This window comes from Perca flavescens, chromosome 8 (genome assembly GCF_004354835.1).
Source record: "Perca flavescens isolate YP-PL-M2 chromosome 8, PFLA_1.0, whole genome shotgun sequence".
In the NCBI taxonomy this organism is placed as follows: domain Eukaryota; kingdom Metazoa; phylum Chordata; class Actinopteri; order Perciformes; family Percidae; genus Perca; species Perca flavescens.
Window position 1 is genome coordinate 24677778 of NC_041338.1, and position 19950 is coordinate 24697727.

Consider the following 19950-nt stretch of genomic DNA (forward strand, 5'->3'; position numbering starts at 1 on the left):
TGAATACACAGTGGCAGATTCACTCTGTTTGGGCAATTCTCGCCATGCACCTTTGACACTACTATTTCAAGCACACGTCGTCGAGGATAAAGCCATACACTGACTACTCTGTTACTGTCTGCTTTTAAAAATATCAACCAGTGTGCTGATGTTCGTGTTCGAAAACAGAGAAATTGTTTCAAATAAAAAGGACAAATCAGCTACAGTCAATGTCACAAGAATCACCATTCTCACTGGCAGGGAGCAGATGACACACGCAGCTGACAAAAATATGAATTGGGAAGCACTGTACTACAGTAACAATGATGACCCTGATGGAAATAGTAAGTGTGTGAGCCTTTTTCCTTCATTCTAAGATTTCTATTTGTGTGCTGCACTCCTAAACAGCAGGTGGAGTAGAAGTGGAAATGAAAGATTAGAGTGTTCCACCACACACTCCCATCGCCTGAGGAGGATCTAATTATAGGTGGAAGAAGATGGCCCCATCCCGCTGACCTGTCACCTGTCAGCCTGCCTATCCTCCTGCTCTCCTGCCCATATACCTACTTCCAAGTCTCTCGCTATCTGCCTTCGTAGAGCGCACTCTTACCCAACTGTCTTCCTCTTTCTGTGCTCCAACTTTCTTTCCCAGATAGTAGCCTGCCTCCCACTCTATCCTTATACAATCGCCAGCATTGTTCTCTGTCTTCCTGTCTGTGTGTCCGCCTGCCTGTCTGTGTGCCTTGCTGTTCTAAAGGCTGTGATACACTGAGCCTGGCCATTGCCTGGGGGGATTTGCACCTTAGGATCAGTGAGAAGGGCTTACAGAATACACCAGGTATGAATTGCATGTCATTCGGAGACAGAGCAGACAGAAGAAAGGCGGTGAAAAAGAGACTTCTTCACACACCCTGTCTGTGACCGCTTCCTCACCCTGACACGGCGCTGGCAGGGCTTTCATGGCAAGTGTATACTCTTAATCATGACATTACATGTGCTGTACTGAGGGGGATTCACAGGGTGATTTAAGATTATTTAAGCTTAGGACCTTAGATCACATACCCTCATTAAAAACAGCTAAACAGAGACATTTAAACAAGGTTCAAATCTTGGAGGCAGACTGTCACTCCTCCACCCAAGGAAGCTGAGACTGTGATCCTCCTTACACCGTCCCCCGGGCTAGGAGGCTTTGCTAAGAAGTCAGATGTACAAACGCCCAAACCCCACCCCTTCAAATATACTCTAATGTCATCAGAACTGAAGGAAAGCCAAGTGGGGTTTGATTTAAAGGATAAAGCACATCCATCACATACGCATGGGATAAAAACAGAAGGCAGCCATTGTGTTTCATGGGAAAAAGACTAGCGAGAGAGAAAATGACTAAACCAAAGATTCTCCCCAACATCTAATTCAAATAAAGTGAAAGAGTTAAAACTGGGCTGCAGTGAAATGGGACAAAACTTGTTTGCCCTGAGGCTTAAAGAGAGTTCATTAACGTGAGGCAATGACTTACCAGAAAGGCTATTAGACTCCGTTGCGTGCTCTCCCACTGAAAACAGCTTTTAATGTACTGTAACGTGTACAGAACTGCTGTGCTGATTTTTCGAACCCGATAAATATTCCGGGCAAGAACCTAATAGAAAATAATTGGAACAAAACACCGGTTAGTATCATTTGATGCTGGACATAATGTTTATGACTTTGCAATGAGGTTCAATCAGCTTTACAATCCCTTGTTGGCTACTTGTGAAGTTAGATGTTTGAAGCCAATTAAATAAATTAGTTTGACTATGTCCAATCCACACTGCGACCTTGTGTAGCTTTGTTGCAGCTACTATATTATTGGGATGTGAGAGGAACATACTGGCAAGTCTTTTTATTCCATCTGCTAAAAACATCAATAGCGATAACCTTTTTGGAGAACTTCACGTTTTCCTCCATTAATCTCATTTCTTTTGGTTGAAAGGTTCTGATTCCAGCTCTGACCTGGGACACAAAAAGAACAAAATAAACACTGCAATTTAACAACTGTTTTACTTCCCGCTATATGATATGGAACATTATCACATTTTGAACAAGCTTGAACATGTTTAGTTTGATCCTTACTTTGTTATAGATAACCTCCAGCACAAGTGTGATGGTTCCTTTTGATGTACCTCCCAAGTCTTCTTTTTTCAAGAACAAACATATCTCCTGCCCATTTTGAACCTTTAAGAATAAAAAAATATATATTTTGTATATCAGATATTAATATGTAAGACACGCTAAATCCTGTCACAGTAGTAATGTAGATGCTGATCATACACAAACTTACAGTAAGTAATGGAATTGCTAATTTCCCCAAAAAGTTTGGGGCTTTGTCTCCATTTTCATCAAGGACAGTTAACTCTATCACATCATGAATGTCCTTTATTGGGCTGTAATACAAGAGTTAAGAAACATGTTATTCACATTAAAATATACAACACTAAACACACAGATGTCCTGTTTTTTTTCCAGATGTCTTACTTACAACGTAAAGGCTTTGTTCCAATCCGGATTTAGGGTCTTGTAGATTGTGTGAGTTTGAAGTTTGCTGTTACCAAGCTCAACAACACAGAAAGGGTTGCTTTTTCCTACAAATGACAAAGAAATGTAATTATTTGCCTTGTACTGTTTTTGTCTGTAAAATGTACAAAAAATTCAATAAATACATGGTTTAAAAAAAAGAAGAAAAAAAAAGAAATGTTATTATTTAATGTAAATAAAAAAAAAAAAGCCATGACCATGAGGGTAGAAAACAAAGAAGTAAATTGTTGTTACGGATTACCATTGAGGTCTGTGGCAGGAAGATCATTTGCCTTTACAACTTTGACCTGAAGTAAGCCAACCTCCCCCACACACTTGTGTGAGTTCTTTAAGCTCTGAAAAAAATAATATTAAAAACAAAACATCTTTTCTGAGCATGGTTAATAAATGTAGCACATGAAATTAGATTCTTAACACCTGGCAAGTAACAGAATTATATTCATGTTATTGAAAATGTGCCCACCAGCACTTGATAAAATTCTTATGACATATTTTTATTTCTTACTGAATCAGCTGACATGACTAAACTCTAAATGGCAGTAGATTGTTATACCAATATGTGTGGACTATCTTTTTAGATACAAAATAATCCATAACAAGAAATAACTTACAAATCTCTTCACTACTGTGTCTCTCTCATCAGGGTTTCCCAAGGCAGCTGTTTCAATGTCAGAGATGGAGACTCCCCAGCAGGGTCTCAGGGTGACCAGAAACACCAGCCTGCCCTTTCCTGGGTCCAGCACATGAGTGTAGAGCTGCCTTTCATTAAGTGGAAGTCTCGATAGGTCAATCTCAAACCTGAGAGAGAAAAGGAAAATAGTTCCATTGAAACACATAAGGCCAACTCATTCTGTGGAGGAGCCAATGTGAGCAAAATTAACACTAACCACTAGGAAATACTCACAACCCCCATGATTCCTCACACTTCCTTCCTCTCTTTGAGTACACCTCCACCTGCAGAGGTTCCTGGTTATCTTCAAACTGATTGAAGTCAAACTGCTCTCTCCACTGGGGATTGGCCTGAATGCAAAGGTTCTGAGGGCAGAAAAGACAGATTCAGCACATACAGTAACATGGACACACACGCACTCATGCACACACGCGCGTGTGCACACACACACACACACACACACACACACACACACACACACACACACACACACACACACACACACACACTTTGACGCAATGTCAGGTATAATGCATTATCAAACTGAGCAGCTCCTGCATGACATGTGGATAAAGTCTTTATTGAGTCCAACCAGAACGAGGCAGGAGAGGAGAAAAAGAGGTGTGTTGTGTGTATGTGCCTCTATTTGTGTGTGCTTGTATGTGTACACCTCAGTAGCCACTCTGGGATTGTAAACACTGACAGCTTCCAATTAGAATCAGCTTTGTCCAACAAACAAACAAGCAGAGAGGAAAGCAGAGAGGTTTACAAAGAAATGACACGACAACACAAGACAAGTGCACCATGGAATCATCAGGGGGGAGGCCAACAAGTACAGGTAGATGAACAGGGCATGCTGGGTATGCAAATGAAAGCAATGAAGCCCAGCACCCGAAGCACAGGGAAAAGTGAGTGGCAGCCTTGCCCAGTCTAATGAGCTGCCTCTGCCATGGCCCAGTGAGCCAAGGTGGAGGTGAGTCACTGACAGGCACCTGCTGTGAGAGAAGCGGGGGAAGTAAGAAATAGGGGCTGGGAAGAAAGACTTGAAGTATAAAGAGCAGACATTAAAAAGACAGAGTAGCATGAGAAAAGGAAGTATAGGAGAAGTGGGAAAAGAGAAAGACTTTTAAAAAAGCAAGTCCAACCTTGCTCTTGTACTTCTGATCACCAAGGCGAAAGCGGACGTAAATGTCCCCATGGCCATGCTGTGGCAGGTCCTGTCCCTCCACTAAGGTGATACCAAGCACCCCAGTCCACATCTGGTTCTTCAGCTGATTCCTCTGTGTCTCAGCTGGCCGTGTGGATAGTGCGGCCTGGTTCTGCTACAGGGCAAAGATACACACAGACAGTGACAGTTTTTTTTTTTTTTTAAAGCTCCATGTGTGGAAGCTCTGTGCTCTCCCCGATGTTTTCCTGCCCCTGCCTCAGCCTGGCACCTCATCATGTTCACAGAGTGCGTGAAAGTAGGACAAAGGTCCACACTATACAGCACATCTCTGTTGGTGCACATTAGCACATCTCTACTGACAGGTAAGCCACACCATGGAGGCTCCTGGAGAGCGAGGAAGAGAGGGACGTCAGCGAGAAGCCAGATGTCCCTGGCTGTGACAGTCCCACTCATCACTGGCTTCCAGACTGAGTGTGGGGAGACAGGACACTTGGCATACTGCACAAGAGACAGCAGGCAGCAGTGAGTAATGATGCAAACCGCACAGCTCTCTCATCAGCAAATTATGCATACATGCAGGATATATGGCCAGCACCAGTTTACTGCATGTTGACAAATTCATCCAATATTTATTTAACCAGCAAAATAACCAATTCTTTCTACTTAAGTGAATCGAGGGAACTAACATAGATGTTGTGCATTTAAGGATTCTTTAGAAATCAAGGACAAGCAAAGCAAATAATCCACTTCTCCTGCCGTGTCTCACAGAGAGACAGAGAGAGAGAGGCCTTGATATGTTTCCATCTTAGAGTTCCCTTGAGGCCATGCGGTGATAGGCCAGGGCTGTAAAAACAAACAGCAGAGAGGTTGTGTAGGGCTGACTGTAATTAAAGAGCATGCCCGTAATCTGCTCTAGCCTCTTTGATTGCCCAGCTCCTTCGACTGCCCCAGCGACGCTGCTTCAAACAGCCCCACTACAACTCCCCTGCCACTCCGGCCCCTCCTCTTCACTACGGGGTCACAACCCACATTGCCACCCAATCCGGAGGGGATCAAAGCATATCTCAGGGACCTGAATTAACATGGAATACCACAGGCACAGCCCTATAAATATCAGCCCTTTCAAAAGAAGAGGAACAGAGGGAGTGGAGGAGCGATATAAAACAGGCCTCAGCCAAGTCATCCCAAGTGTTTATCTTGGACACATTTCTATCTCAGCGGCCAATAAAACAATTCCACTTAACTGTAAGTGGCCCCTAAAGAGAATCTATTCCTGGTCCTAAAAGGGCTGTGCGATTGCTTCCATATGGTTGGACAGCATGGGGACAAGCACGATGAGCTCAGACCCAGGTCCATTTGGCTGGTACCTCAGCGCTGTCCATCCACAGCTGTGATATTACATCCTAACATCTGGGTTATTGCCCGCTATGCCTGGGAATTATCAGCATTGCCGATCTTAGGCATCCCACACTGGCAACATGCCTCGAACAGCAGAGCCCCTCTCCCACTTCTCCCATACGCCCCCCTCCTGTTTGAAACACTATCACACAGCAGAGTTTTACTTAGGCACTTGCCATTCCCTGTCTCTGTGGTGGTAACACAGAGGGAGAAAATGATGTTCTGGAAGAGGGGGAGTGAAGCTGTAAGAGCTGGGTATTCAGCACTTCCAGGATAGGTGTTAAATGCAATAAGATATTGTACGTTTGTCAAAAATGAAATGGGGAAAAAAATGGCATTGTTACATTGTTAAATTAGCACTGTGATTTAGGCAGCAGAACATTGTGAAGAGTCCCATCACACATTTCTGTCTCCCTTTGAGTATCTTTAACCATCTGTAGCGGATAACCTACAATGTGTATGAAAATGGCTTCATTCCTTTGTCATCTAATTTCAAATTGAGATTGTCTACTGGACCATCAAGAGACTGAACAGTGGCAGATGTAGTGACTACATAGGTGTGAATATAAACCCACTCGCTGCAGTGTGAGTCCCAAACAGCAACCCTCCTATTTCACTCTGAATCTAATTACAGCTGCAATATATTGAAAACCACTTGAGATGAGAAGGAACTTTGTTTACTACAAAACCAAAAACTGCTCTATAATATTCACTTAAGGGCTCTTTCATGACAACATATTCACTGAAAATTATTTTGGTTTTGATCAGAATGTAATATTGTACCATAATTTTTTCACAGCAAATGCTACCACTGATAATAATAAGCATTGCAAAACAGGTTCACTATAAAAACACAAAAGAAATAGGCTGTGCTGAAACCAAGGTTACACACAAAAGCCTGAGTCGAGAGCATACACCTCATTCTTTGTTGCACCATAGTACAGTCAGCTACTGCCCCCTAGTGCCTTAGATCAGGGTAACCCTGAGCATTACCATGTACATGACAAAGTTGAACTCAGGATGGCATTCTGGATATTTGGAATTGATTAAGTTATGTTAAAAAAGTAAATGTAATGGTATACAAATCCATACCTTATTCTTCTTTGGTCGCCATCTCTATGGAAAGAAAAAAAATACATGATAAAAGAAAATTCAGGGAAGACTGGGGACAGAGAACTGCATCAACAAATACTTATATCAGAAATATTCTTACAGGGCTTCTTTTGATGGTGGCATCTCTAAACATTAAGCAGACATCAACAAGAATAACTCCCATGTCATCTTCTTTACTTTTCGGATCATCAAGATGCAACTCCATTTCATAGGTTCTGTGTAGATACAGAAAGGAAATGATGAACTGATGACCACTTATGTATATCCTTATGATAATCTTTTACCTAAGATATAATATTAAAATGTATCCCTCACTTGTACAATTGAAGATGCTTTAGGGAAATAGTGCTGGAACCCATGAACTCATCAGCGGTCCGATTTTTATCGTAGACCTGCAACAATATTAGAAACATAATTAAGATTATTAATAGAAATTGTGTGCTATGATACAAGACAACTCTAATATTGTAAAATAGTGCACTTTTATTCGCCTACCCGAACTTCCACGACATGCTCTCTGTCTCGAAGAGGATGGGAGAAGGACTCATTCCACCGTGGATTCAGGCTTTTATAAACCACTTTGCACTTATAAAACTGTTTTCCTTCAAGTTTGAACTTCACATAAGGATCAATGGTGCCTAAAATTAAATACAAGAAAGAGCAAATCAGAAAGATAATGCTATGTGGTAAATACCTTAAAGTGTAAAGTTACATGGTTTACATAGCAATCTATGGTGAAAGTGAGTAATTTCATGCAAACTGTGTTTACTTTGTGTGGAACATATTGTCACCTTTAAAAATCTACATTGTGTATGAAAACACACACATGACCACACACATACACACCCTTCCCCCATACTGGTTGTGTGAGAGACTGAAATATGTGAGGAGGAGGTGCACCCCACCATAGCAAAAACAGAGGGATGTAGCTGTTTAATTGTGAAAGAGTAGAAACACTCGCCAGCATGAGGCAACCATAAACCAAAATCTAGAAGCAACCAGTGTTAATCTCCCAAGCCTGTTAAGAAAGTCTGTCTGCGAGTGGGGTGGGGGTATTGGACTTCTTTGTTTCTGCGATTGCATGCAGATTGGCCAAAAAATGAAAGCCAGTCCCATGCCTTCATTTGTATAGGGGATAAAGGGGTGCTTGAGAGAGCCTGCAGGGAGGCTTGAATCACATGACAAAGGCCCTGTGGGGATGGGCTGTCAGGCCTGTCAGCTCCCCACTCCAAATGAACATCTCGCAAAGGAAGGCAGGACCCACAGCAGCTCCACCCTGCCAGCCTGTGACAGGGAAACCTCCAGGCAACTTGACAGGAGGAGAATGTGGCAGCTAGCAAGGAGAAAAGCTCTGGCATGACTGAGAACGGTGACGATGGAAATTAATGGGAAAAAGGGGAGAACAAAAACCAAGGAGTGGGGGCTGGTGGCGTGGGTCCTTTCAGAATATGTAATGACAATGTATGCCATTGGTGAGCCTTTGGCACGGTGTTGATTGTTGGGCAAACAGTGGAGAGACAGGGGGCGTGTGGGGATTGCATCATCATGGTGCCATCTTGTCAGGGAAAGTAAGGTCTCAACTAGCAGGGAGTAGGGCACTGGGCTTGGAGGGTCTTCTGCCACCAGGCACAAAAAAACAAACAGTTAAGCATCATTCCAAAAAGGAAGTCCTTTCACTATTTCGCTGTAAGGTGATTTCCCAAAGCTACGGGAGCTACAACAATATATCCATCCATCCATCTTTATCCGCTTATCCGGGGTCGGGTCGCAGGGGCAGCAATATATAATAGTGGTTAAAACCACAGCATAGCCGAAGAGTTTACATTTCAAATAAATAAGATTGATGTAGCTTTGAAATACTATCATATCAATTGTCAATTATGGAATGCACCTATTAATCTGAAATGGCCAGTTTTAACTATCGTTTTCACTTAAAGTAAAACTAACAAAAGGCTTGCAAAATATTCCAAAAAATGTGTCAGTAAATAGCCACACTTATAAAGACCACACATGAATTTTCTCATGTTGTATTTCCTCTTCTGGCCACCTGAGGTCGTTGCTCTCCGTAAGCAAACTCTACTGGGTCTGGGCGTCAGGGAGGAGTCAAGATGAGTGGCCATGTATTACACAATTGTGTCCCTCTGTCCTTCTCTTTCATAGATCGACATCATTAATCAATTCTCAAAAGATCGTCCTGTTATGAAAATTCATTTGAAATTAAATTTGTAAAAATCTAAACTATCTTTCTAAGTTGATGCTTGATGTTTATACCTGGATATGACAATTAATAATTGCAACCAAATTACAGATTCAAATGCACTACATTAGGATGATTACATTAACAAAATATCATACAGGTTTAATACTCCCATAGAAAATCAAAAGACTAATTTCCAACATCAAACCTAAAGACACCAACAAAATAATTTAAAAGAAAAAATGGTGTGGCCTGTAAAAAAATCTTTTAATACATGGTAATTTGTGATTTTTGATACGATAACTTTTCCTCTTTAAAAAAAATACAAGTCACAGGCTATGTTTTGAGAAAGCCCATGAGCCATGAGGGGAAGAATTATGACCATCTGAATGTCAATTAAATTTACCAAAGATTCCACTACCATAACACCTGGAATACCATTTCAAAATAGAAAAAGTTGCAATACCAGCGGTTTAATGTACAAATCATGTGTTCTCAGGACACAACCTGATTTCTTTATCCCAGTCTGTTTTTTGTCATACTGGTCTGACTGCATACTTCTCTAGTGTTTTTCGCACCACTTGACAAGACACGTCATCCTCACTATTAAACACATGCGTTAACTGAACACAGCCCATCTTACACAAAGAAACCTTTCCCATTCAAAACTTTTCACTGTCTGACTGTCTGGTTTATAAACACAGCAAGATTAACAAGATGTATACGCACCGTATGTATGTGCATGTTTCATAGAGGGCTCACTACGGCCAAAAAGCCAACACACAAGGAACTGCATTCTTATAGGATGTAAAAGAAAAGTGATAGGGAATCTCTTGATCTGTACTGATCCCACCAAGTTTTTTTTGTTTTGTTTTTTTAATCACATTTAAAAGAACCCTTTGATGTTAGCTTATAAAGAGTTAGTATATTATTATGGATCACCTGCAGGGTGTTGACCTACCGGACCGCTTGTCTCGGGTGACCAGGTTCCTTCCCTGCTTTAGGTTGATGTTCAGGAGGTATCTCTGGGATGGGTCAATTGCTTGGACGTCAGGCCCTGCTGTCATAAACTGCTGTGGAGAACCACTCACATTTATATGCATTCTCATACACAATGCTTGGCTTACATCAATGGGCAGTCCAGGGAGTACTCACAGAGTTTTCTAGAGGATCTTGCATGTTTTCGTCAAAGAAATAATTCGGTCCACGGGACACCTACATAGAATTAGGTTGTAATGACATTTTATGAACCATCAGAATGCAAAAACTTAATATAGTACAGTCAAGCTGATATGTCTATGTGTGTGTATGGCTTTAATAAAAATAAAAAAAAGGTTTTTACAGCAGTAAACAATGTTAGGCATAGTGAGATATCATCAGTATTTTTGTTTACTTTTTGTTGAGCACTCCACGGTACGTTGTGTCTCTAACTAGTAACACAGGTTTTCTACTGGAAGCATCTCGACAATAGAGGACACAATGGTCTTAGTTTCAGCTATACCCAAGGGCTGTATAAAGTCAAATCCCATGTGGTCACTTTACATTTAACACCAACCATCAGAGGATCTTTTTGATATGTAGCACCAGTAGAACAAATAGTTACCGTCACAATGGGATATAGAATATACACTATGTCTATATGGCAGTGCTATAGGGATTAAGTGTAATAAAACCATAAACCTAAGCTCAGGTTTAGAAAAGGAATATCGATTTCATGGCATTCACCATATAAGAGGCTGAAGATAACTCTCAGCATAACAGCTGAAGTGTGTGAAAAACCAAATTATTTGAAAGTGAAATAAAAGTACGTAAATATGACCGATGTAAGAATATATAACATGCTATTGACTACAGCACTGGAGCTTGCAAACTTTTATCCAATTCCTATGAGACTAACACTTCTAAGTTTCTACAACAGTAGGGGCTCAACAGTATATGCACAAGACTGGATTAGTTTGATTATTCCCCGTGATAGGAAATCACTAATTTGACATCTGAATACAAATTTAATAACATTACATTACATGCAGATTTCAAAGAAGAATAGGATTGTTACATGTAGTAAAATACAGTTGTAATGAAACTGACCTCTGTCGTTTCTTCTAGCTCCTCCTCAGGCTGGGCTTCTTCTAGCGGAGCCTCTTCCGTCAAAACGTAAGAGCAAAATTCTCGGTCAAGATCATCCGAGTCTGTCGTCCAGGGCATGTTGACTCGCTCCTCACTGGGACTGCCACAGGAAGGAGGTGAAGAGGTACCATCTGCACTCTCCAAAGGTGTACCCTGAGCATTTGCTCTGGTTGCTGGCGGAGTTCCTTTTTCAGATGATGACTCTCTATACTCAAATGCTGTGGTCCTCTTTTCTGTGTAAGGCTTCATTTGTTCTCCCATTGAGCTTGCTCTTGCCAATACTGCAGCAACAGCACTTGAAGGCACTATGGCTGTTGGGGTGTCTTCACCAGAGAGATTCTCTTTCCCTACAATGTCTGGTCTTGGTGGAAGTGCGTTGGTAAAAACACTTCTTGGTTTAGGAATAGGGTCAAAAGTAAATAAAGGTGCATTCCCCTTGGCTCTTTGCCCTTCTCGAGTCAAGTTCATCGTTTTCTGTGAGCCTGGATTTATCGTATTTTCAATTTCCTCATGAAGGCTAGGTGTCCCCAATGGTGAACTTATTCTATTCAAAGCAGCAGCTGTGCGATCTATGGGAACTTTGAGTCTACTTTCTGGGAATGAATCGTTCAGTTTGTCTGTGAAAAGGAGTCCATCGACGACGGAGCCACTGGCAACAGAATCAGTATCACTCTCACCACGGGAGTTGCTGAAGGAGATGGCATCAGAAGGAGTGGCACTGTCTGTAGAAAATGCTTCAGCTGGCACAAACCTTAGGTCTGGTACAGAAATACTGCGCCGATGAGCCAGCTTCTTTCCACGCTTTCCAAAGGCCTTCTTCCCTGGCTTCTTCAGGTTGACCAACTTAGTTTTGAGACGCAAGTTCTCCAAGAAGGTCTTTTTCTTGACATCCATCTTGAGTGATAACTTTCACATAAAAAAAACTGTGTGATTAAGATCCCTTGTGTTAGATGTGTACAGGCCTAAGACAATACACCAAGGTGTCCTATCTGCAGTAGACTCAGTCCATGGAAATTATATCAACTACAAAGGCCAAATTTAAAATGTATTCAAGGTGGCCATTGATCAAGGTTAAAATCATATTTTCCTATTGTGTCCTAGTACATTAGATTCCCTGTCTGACACCTGACTCAAAAAATAATTGTAAAAGCAATGTATTACTCTACAGTAGGTCAAAAAGTAGAAACACAGTGGCAGATTAAGCGCTTCGGAGGATTTTTCACCATACACAGACAAAAGTAAAGACATCTGTATTGTTTGTCTGCTATCTGAAAGTGTACTTAGGCCAATTCTCTGCCTTAACATATTGTAATAAAACACAAACAATGCCTACCTATAACTACATTAAATCAGCACAACCAAATGTAGTTGGCAGGCTACATTGTCATTATCATTATCATACTAAGGCCTAATATCTGATCACACAAACATTTCTCAAAAAGCTACTTCACCTAAATAATTCTACACAGCATTACCTCCTGGATTGTTCTACTATAATTTAGACAATGAAAACATGATACTATACCTGTCCAGTCGACCTCCACCGAACAGGTTGACAAAGCCACAGACTAAATCAGTCTCCACCGAGAGCACCAGTAAATTTCAGAGGCAGCTCAACCATCCTAAATATGATGTCAATGAGGAAGGGTTGCAGGCAACACAACATGTAGTTAGTGCCCTTTCCTGCTTCAAGACGACTTTTAAGGCAGGCGATTGGTGTACAGGCTGGACTGGGTGTAACTAGCTATACCAGTCGCACAAGGTGAGTTTCAATGACTATGAGAATGCTGTGAGTGTTGACCCAACCCAACTCCTACCCAAGTTTTTTTTGTGATGGATGGAGCTGTATGACTTCAGTTATGTGGGATCAGAAAAACCTGAAAATCTGACAACAAATATAAAGTATATTAAGACACAGTTGCAGGATATTAAATGCACACTGAAACACCAAAACTATGATGAAACAGTTCAGCTCACAGTACAGCAAGTTCAACAGCCTGTTTATTGTGTGCCTATCAGTCTGTTTACTGTTGATTCAAGAATATGTATTTGCATTTGTGAGGCTTTTTGTCTGTTTTAAGTTTTGCATGCATTACACTTCCTCTAATATGCGTTCTCTTATAGCTCCAAGTATTTGAGAAAAGTACTTAATTCCATAATCTATCCTAATTCTAAAATACAACTGTCCTCCTTATCTGTCCAAAACGGTCCCAAAATACTGCTGACTGATTCTACAACATGACTGAGGGATATTAAATGTTGGCTATCTGTTCGTCTTATCTCATTTCTGATCTTCAGCCCAAATCTGGCAGTCAGTGGCTGCCTTGTCATACCAAACTCCATTTCTTTCACACAGCCCCATATTTGTTTACAGTGGAACATGGTTTAGCCTAAACTCGTCAAAAGTTAGCATTTGTGTTTGCAAAGTATAAACTATAGCTTTCTGTCCACACATCGAAGCTAATGCAACAGACCCACTGGTGTTCGCACTCTCTCTCCTTGTCTGTGCCTAACAGTGGAGACTATAAGACAACAGATGTGTTTGAGTTTGGACTGAGTCTTGTTCAATATTTGCTGATGTCTTAAGGAGATCAGGCCCACATGAAAGAACCTCAACTTGGCTCCCAGTTAAAAGGCAGGGCTGGGGATCCAAACAGGGCAAGCCTCTATGGCAGGTGGCCTGTCGCCCTCCTTCTCACACAACTCAAAAAGCCCAAACCCTCGCATAGTTACTCTACACATGCACACTGGACCTGTGCCAGCCTGCAGCACAGCTGGTCTGATGGTCAGGAAGCCAAGAACATGCACTTTGGGACAAATATACTGAGTGATGCACATGCAAGCCTTTACACTGAAAACAACCATGAAAGACTGAGGTTGTCAGCTAACCTAAAGCTCCTGTTGGTCTCACAGTGTATGTTTTGCCACTCAATTTTATTGAGTTTAAATATAAGTAGCCTAACGTTAGGTCAGTAATACCACAGTGGAGAAAATGCAATTAACTAATTCAGCATTCAAAATTGAACTTCAGCAAACAACTGTAAGTAGTCAAATCTACTTTTACACCAAAAGTGCTTTAACTTTGTATAACATAGCTCGCATAAGTTAGCAATGCATCATATTTTATTAAGCATTCACAATGTTTCTTACCTTAGAATGTAATGCACATTTTACCAATATATGTTACTGTTACATTGTTTTGTTTTTTATATGATTAAACTTACCCTTTTCATATTTAAAACACATTATTTTCTTTAGAAAGATCGACTAACAGGTTAAACCATTAAAATAACCTGCTAGCTACGCTACAGCACCTGAAGGTTAGTTTTAGCTAATGTTCTAACGTTGTAGTGTAGCTATCTCTAACGTTAGACCAAGACCTGTCCTGAGATAACGTCTGTTATGATTTGACACTGTAAAGGCAACTGAATTCTCTCCAGTTGTTGGGAGTCGTTAGCTTTACTGGCAATGCGAGACTAGCGGTTTCCCAACTTGCCTTTACCTCAGCTAACAAGGTATCACAACCACATCCATGATATCAACAGCAACCTGAAGTACTAATTCTGTGTTGATTGTCATTGGTGTTGATGCATTGTATAATATTAGAGTGCCTCCTGCTGGCGATATTGTGGACATACACGAAGTCGTCTTGCAAAACTGTTCTAAAAGGGAAATATCACTAGATGTCACCTGTGAAACACGGACCATCTTGCTTGCATTTGATCTGTATCCATATTATGTGCAGTCAAAAAAGAAGCTAACAAATACTGATTCGACGGTCTTCAAATTATTATCGGAATTAGCTAAAGGCTAACTTCTAAATTACAAAAGCCTATATCTTGTAGCTTTAGACAAGTGCTGCTGTCACCATTGGTGAAAAGTAACTAAATTTACTCAAACATTGTAGTAAGTACAATTTTGAAGTACTAAAGTAAAAGTAGCCTATTTCCATGTTATGGTACTTCATATTTTAAATAGACCTACACTAGTTTAGATGTGAATATTGTTATTTTTTATCATAGCCTACAGTTAGAATTACTTTGCAGATCCTGATGTTCATTTAAAACATCTGAAACTACCCAACCATATCAGTTAAAATGATCTCCACCGTGACCAACTAGATGCTTACATGTAAATAATCCAATAATATAATCTGATACATAATACTTTTTACATTTTGACTTTTACTTTAGTAAGATTTTAGAGGACTTTTACTTGTAATGAAAAGTTTTAACACTGTAGTAGCCTAGTACTACTTTTACATATTTAACACCATATTGTAGTTTGTAACACTGTGTGATGGACAATGGCAGTGTAGGCTAGCTGATGCGTGCAGTAAATAAAATGCAAATTCTAGGCAAACTTCAAAGATGAATAGACATTGAGTTCAGATTGAGCATACACTGAGGTGTTTAATAAAGTTGACAGTTTCTACTGTTTGGGACTTCACAGGAGAACAAATTCTATGTAAGAGTTGTTTACTTCATTTTATACAGAATAAGAGAGATAATCTAAATTACACATTGAAAGCCAATATTTGTACTTTTGTGAAGAATACAAATTTTGTACAACAATATCTAGCATAGTATCTTAATTGTTTAATAAAAAGTTCACTTGAATATTTATTGTATGATGAAAATAAAACACATTCAAGGGAAAGAAAATGTAGATGAACTTAAAATCTCTTTCGATTTTGAAACAAATAATTTCATTATTGGCAACAAAGTCCAGCTTGTGCCGCCAAACGGTCTGAGCATTCAAACCGAAAACAGCTTCTTTAGTTAAGTGAACTATTAACTACAAACACTTACCAAACACGTAGTTCTGTTTATAAAAGCCATGAAGCAAAGCAGTGTACTTTTACACAGCAAAGTGAAGAAAGTCCTATACAAAGGTTCATTGATTACTCTTTCCTTTCACATTCATCAGTTGTGCACAATTTGGACATGGACCAAGAAAGCAAAGTGTATCACAGTGCATTCACCGTGCATGTTCTTGTGTGGGTCTTTTCTGAGAAGAGGCAGGTCTGGTCAAGTTTGAGTAATATCTGCATTGTCTTTTTGTTTTTAACCGAGAGAAAATAAAATAAAAATGGTATATATCATTTTTCTTTGGGATAAGGCATTTCCTAACCATGCATATAGATAGACAAACTACAAAATTCCCTGATATGTTATCAAGTGCTAAAGTATGTGCTCAACTACGAGGTGGTGCTGCCATTACAGGCAGACTATTTTAGTTGTAGTCATTTATTATTGCTATTTTCACCTGCTGTGTTAAACTGGATTACATTATGGATTACTATACATTATGTAAAGTATATCGACCAATGTATGTGACCATGAAGAGATTGCCCCGGGGTATTCAAATTAATCGTTGAATAAAATGTTTTATATGTAACTTGTAGTTCAGCAACCTCCAGCTGTGGCACTTCAGGATAACAGTCAATTCTCAGATGCTCTTCTTCCTGATGCTTTGTGGACTAAATGTCACCTGTAATGACATCATATTCTGAATATATATATATATATATATATATATATATATATATATATATATATGTTGTATGAATTGGAGCAAAAACTGCATAGATCATTGCGGTTGTATGGTGAAAACTACCATGGAGCTGATAATGGGGCGGAGAAACCACAGAAACACACACAAGATATGCCACGGCGAATGCAGAGCGATGCCTTTCAGCAAACATCTCATACAAATGTGTGCAATCCAGCAGTGAGATTGAAGTCATTGACAATGACATTGCGTTGTTGTTGTTGTTGTTGTTGTTGTTGTTGTAATAAATTAGCTGCTGAATTATTTGCTTCTGTGATGATGGAGAAGAACCCCCCTCCCCGTCTCTGCACGGTGTGATTAACAGCGTCGCAACACTTTCCGCATCACATGACTTCAACGCCTTCAGATTTTCACTTTTCTGGCTCCTAAGGTTCCTAGGCATATAGTAGTCTGACTAGTAATAGGGAATTGATATAAGATAAAATGTTTGGGGCCAATTAAGGAAACACATGAGTATTTTTGTACATAATTATGACTGACTGTGATATTTACAACCACATATATGAGCAGAGGCACGTTAGTTTTGTGTGAGGCTCAGCAGCCCTTTCTACCACATTTATGTCTTCTGCTGTGATTCAATGAACCAATAACAGGATAGTGGAAAGAGCTTGATAGCTCACATGTCTTTTCAGTTGAGCTACATGCAATAACAATAGATTATTCTTCATTATGGGGCTGGGACCTTGGGTTTGAATGCTGGCAGTGTATTCAGCAGCTGCTGGTATACAACTACAATAGGAGGGAAGAAACCCTATTTCCCCTAGCCTTGTGGCTATCCTTCACAAATTTGAAAATAGTGTAACCTCAACCTCACAGCATTGTTATTACAATGTCTTCAGGACATAACAGGTCATCACGAATAAAGAGAGAGAAAACAAATTGACTATCTGGAAGTAAAACACATGGGAGGTTATGTTGATAATTCAATTTAGAAGAGATTACAGTAAAATGAACAAAATAGCAAATATTGACCAGTGAATGATCTACTTTTTAAGGGTCTACTCTTGTAAACTTGGCTGTAATCCACAAAAATATACTTTTCTTGAAAACGGTGGTTGTACAGTACTTTCAGTATGTACTTACCCCCTGGTGATATATATTAAAGTCGCTATTTACACAACACAAGAAACTGTTTGGCTCAAATTATCAATTATAACAAACAGAACAGCAAATTTTCATGGCTTTAGATATTGATTCAAGATCTGGTTCACACGACTTTATACTGTTTGCAATAAAGCACAATAAAAATAAAACTATGATGAAAGAAATGGTGCGTTTGAGTGAATTGTTAGGAAACCGTAGCAACTGTACAAAACGACACAAAAGAACAGCTTTGGCTTATATTACTGATGAACTGTTACACAAATGTGAACATGTTGATTTTCTCACCAGTTCAACTGGACAGGTTCGCATTATCTTAATTGCACATGTATATATCCCACTCTTTTAAATTATAAAATGAATAGTATGTCATTATTGCAATAAATTCTGTTGCTATTTTGTTTTTACCTCCAACAGTATTGTTTCATTTATTCACTAAAGTTGTCTCAACTGTTGCAATTATTTACTGTGTAATCAAAATGACTGTATAGTCTTAATTAACTCTGTGTTCTCTGTATCTCCTGATCGAATGAATCAATAAATTACAAGAGGCCACTTGAGATAAAGGTCTTGTGTGGTTACAGCATGATTTTAAAAGATAGTTCTTGCAGTGAACATCATATGTAAGGTTCCTCAGCCTGAAAGCAACACAACTTTCTCTGATTGTTTGCAATTTGCGAGCACAACAGCAATACAGCAACTACATGTAAGTGTCTGACTAGACCAGTGACTATAATAATAGAATAATCTACCGCCTATTGTTTAACAATATCCTTTGAACATCTTTCTTCTGCAAACCTCATCTGAATTGCACCGAGTACCTGATACCACCTGCTTGTGCATATAATTCAGTCCAGCTAACAGATTTGTTTTTAAATCTTACTCAGTGTCAGTTTGAGAATTTACTTTTGATATGTCCTAACACGTCTTATAACATTTGCCACTCAGTCTTACAAATTGAAATGGAGTTGAATAATAGTATAATAATGATAGCTCTAAGGACCCTTGCTCTTTCTTGTATCTCCATGTCTAACCCCTCCCCCTCTCTGACTGGCTGGTGACTGGAGGCTTGATAGGGGCTCTTTATGTCACCCATGTGTCCATGCGCAAGCGCTTGACCGAGGGGCTCTCCCTGTCCTCAGAGCCAGGAGGGGGTCTGCCCAGTCCCAGCGGGGAGTGGAAGTCTGGCCGGTGGTCCTCACGATCGCTGCCGTCGTAAGAGCTACAGGAGGAGCTGAGGCTGTCTGCAGGTGAACGTCCCAGAACGTCCTGTCGGCTGGACCCTTGCTGCGGTTGCTGAGGGGGGAAGCCAGATGGGGTGACACGCTCCCGTGGCGGCGAAATGGGCTCGGACTTGATGTTTATGCTCTGGCTGGTGTTGATGGAGAGGTTGGAGCCCTGAGGTAGGTGACCTCCACCACTGCAGAGAAGATAAGCATGATATATTGTAAAAATGAGACAACAAATGCAAGGTGCAGAAATGTGAAGAAAAAGTCAGGAATATGTAGATGTGTGATTCAGCATGATATCACAGAGCACAGTGGGTGTTGCTTTTATGTGAGGGCGTCTGGCGAGTGTGCCTTTGTTTGGAGGTGTGTAACTCACACCAAAGAATTAAGAGCTGCCTGGCCCAGTTGATGCTGTTGCCATGCCGACATGGAGCCCAGTGAGAGCCCAGGAGAGCTGAAGCCCTGTAGGGAAGAGATCTCTGCACTGCTCAGGGAGAACTCTGTAAAAAACAAAAGCAGCCACACACAGTGAGAACTCATTTCAGCTACAACACCATGCATGTACCACTGAGAAAAGAGCAAGAACCAACAACGTGAAGTACAAACAGGCGGTTGTTTTCAGTCCGAGGGGAGAGCTAGGCCAGACTCACCAGCAGGGTTGTAGGAGGTAGTCATTCCCGAGTAGACCAGGCCCTGTGGGGGTAAGCTTGGGGTGGTGACAGACACTACTGGAGTGGCCAGCGACTGGGTGGACTGGGAGCTGCTTATCCTCTGGGTGTTCTGCAAGACACAAAAAACAAACAAAGAAAACGCAATAAGCCCAAAT

The 19950-nt window shown here is 40.5% G+C and overlaps 2 protein-coding genes across 15 annotated transcripts in view; both read right to left on the bottom strand.

Annotated features, from left to right (window-relative positions):
* Window positions 1-14997, bottom strand: part of mctp2a (multiple C2 domains, transmembrane 2a) — a 33535-nt gene extending 18538 nt beyond the window's left edge. Inside the window, exons 1-19 of one of the 6 annotated variants that reach the window (XM_028585382.1) lie at window positions 14911-14997; window positions 13038-13105; window positions 12746-12842; window positions 11182-12126; window positions 10249-10308; window positions 10055-10166; window positions 7392-7534; window positions 7212-7288; window positions 6997-7111; window positions 6876-6899; window positions 4363-4539; window positions 3452-3582; window positions 3159-3345; window positions 2789-2882; window positions 2492-2594; window positions 2294-2396; window positions 2086-2187; window positions 1891-1965; window positions 1493-1612 (exon numbers count right to left, since the gene is read on the bottom strand). In XM_028585382.1, the coding sequence (XP_028441183.1) occupies window positions 1493-1612; window positions 1891-1965; window positions 2086-2187; window positions 2294-2396; window positions 2492-2594; window positions 2789-2882; window positions 3159-3345; window positions 3452-3582; window positions 4363-4539; window positions 6876-6899; window positions 6997-7111; window positions 7212-7288; window positions 7392-7534; window positions 10055-10166; window positions 10249-10308; window positions 11182-12114 (2556 nt within the window). In that variant the 5' untranslated portion in view covers window positions 12115-12126; window positions 12746-12842; window positions 13038-13105; window positions 14911-14997. Of the gene's footprint in view, window positions 1-1492; window positions 1613-1890; window positions 1966-2085; window positions 2188-2293; window positions 2397-2491; window positions 2595-2788; window positions 2883-3158; window positions 3346-3451; window positions 3583-4362; window positions 4540-6875; window positions 6900-6996; window positions 7112-7211; window positions 7289-7391; window positions 7535-10054; window positions 10167-10248; window positions 10309-11181; window positions 12127-12745; window positions 14354-14444; window positions 14759-14910 lie in introns of those variants that run through there. The other 5 variants (XM_028585380.1, XM_028585378.1, XM_028585377.1 and 2 more) reach the window with 5 other exon arrangements.
* A 2485-nt stretch (window positions 14998-17482) lies between these two features.
* The window catches only part of mef2aa (myocyte enhancer factor 2aa), a 64084-nt gene continuing 61616 nt past the window's right edge, over window positions 17483-19950 (bottom strand). For 5 of the 9 annotated variants that reach the window (XM_028584213.1, XM_028584209.1, XM_028584207.1 and 2 more), the window contains 3 exons: window positions 19775-19904; window positions 19501-19624; window positions 17483-19315 (listed from right to left, as the gene is read on the bottom strand). In XM_028584213.1, coding sequence (XP_028440014.1) covers window positions 18979-19315; window positions 19501-19624; window positions 19775-19904 — 591 coding nt within the window. In that variant the 3' untranslated portion in view covers window positions 17483-18978. The remainder of the gene's footprint in view (window positions 19316-19500; window positions 19625-19774; window positions 19905-19950) is intronic. The other 4 variants (XM_028584208.1, XM_028584211.1, XM_028584212.1 and 1 more) reach the window with 1 other exon arrangement.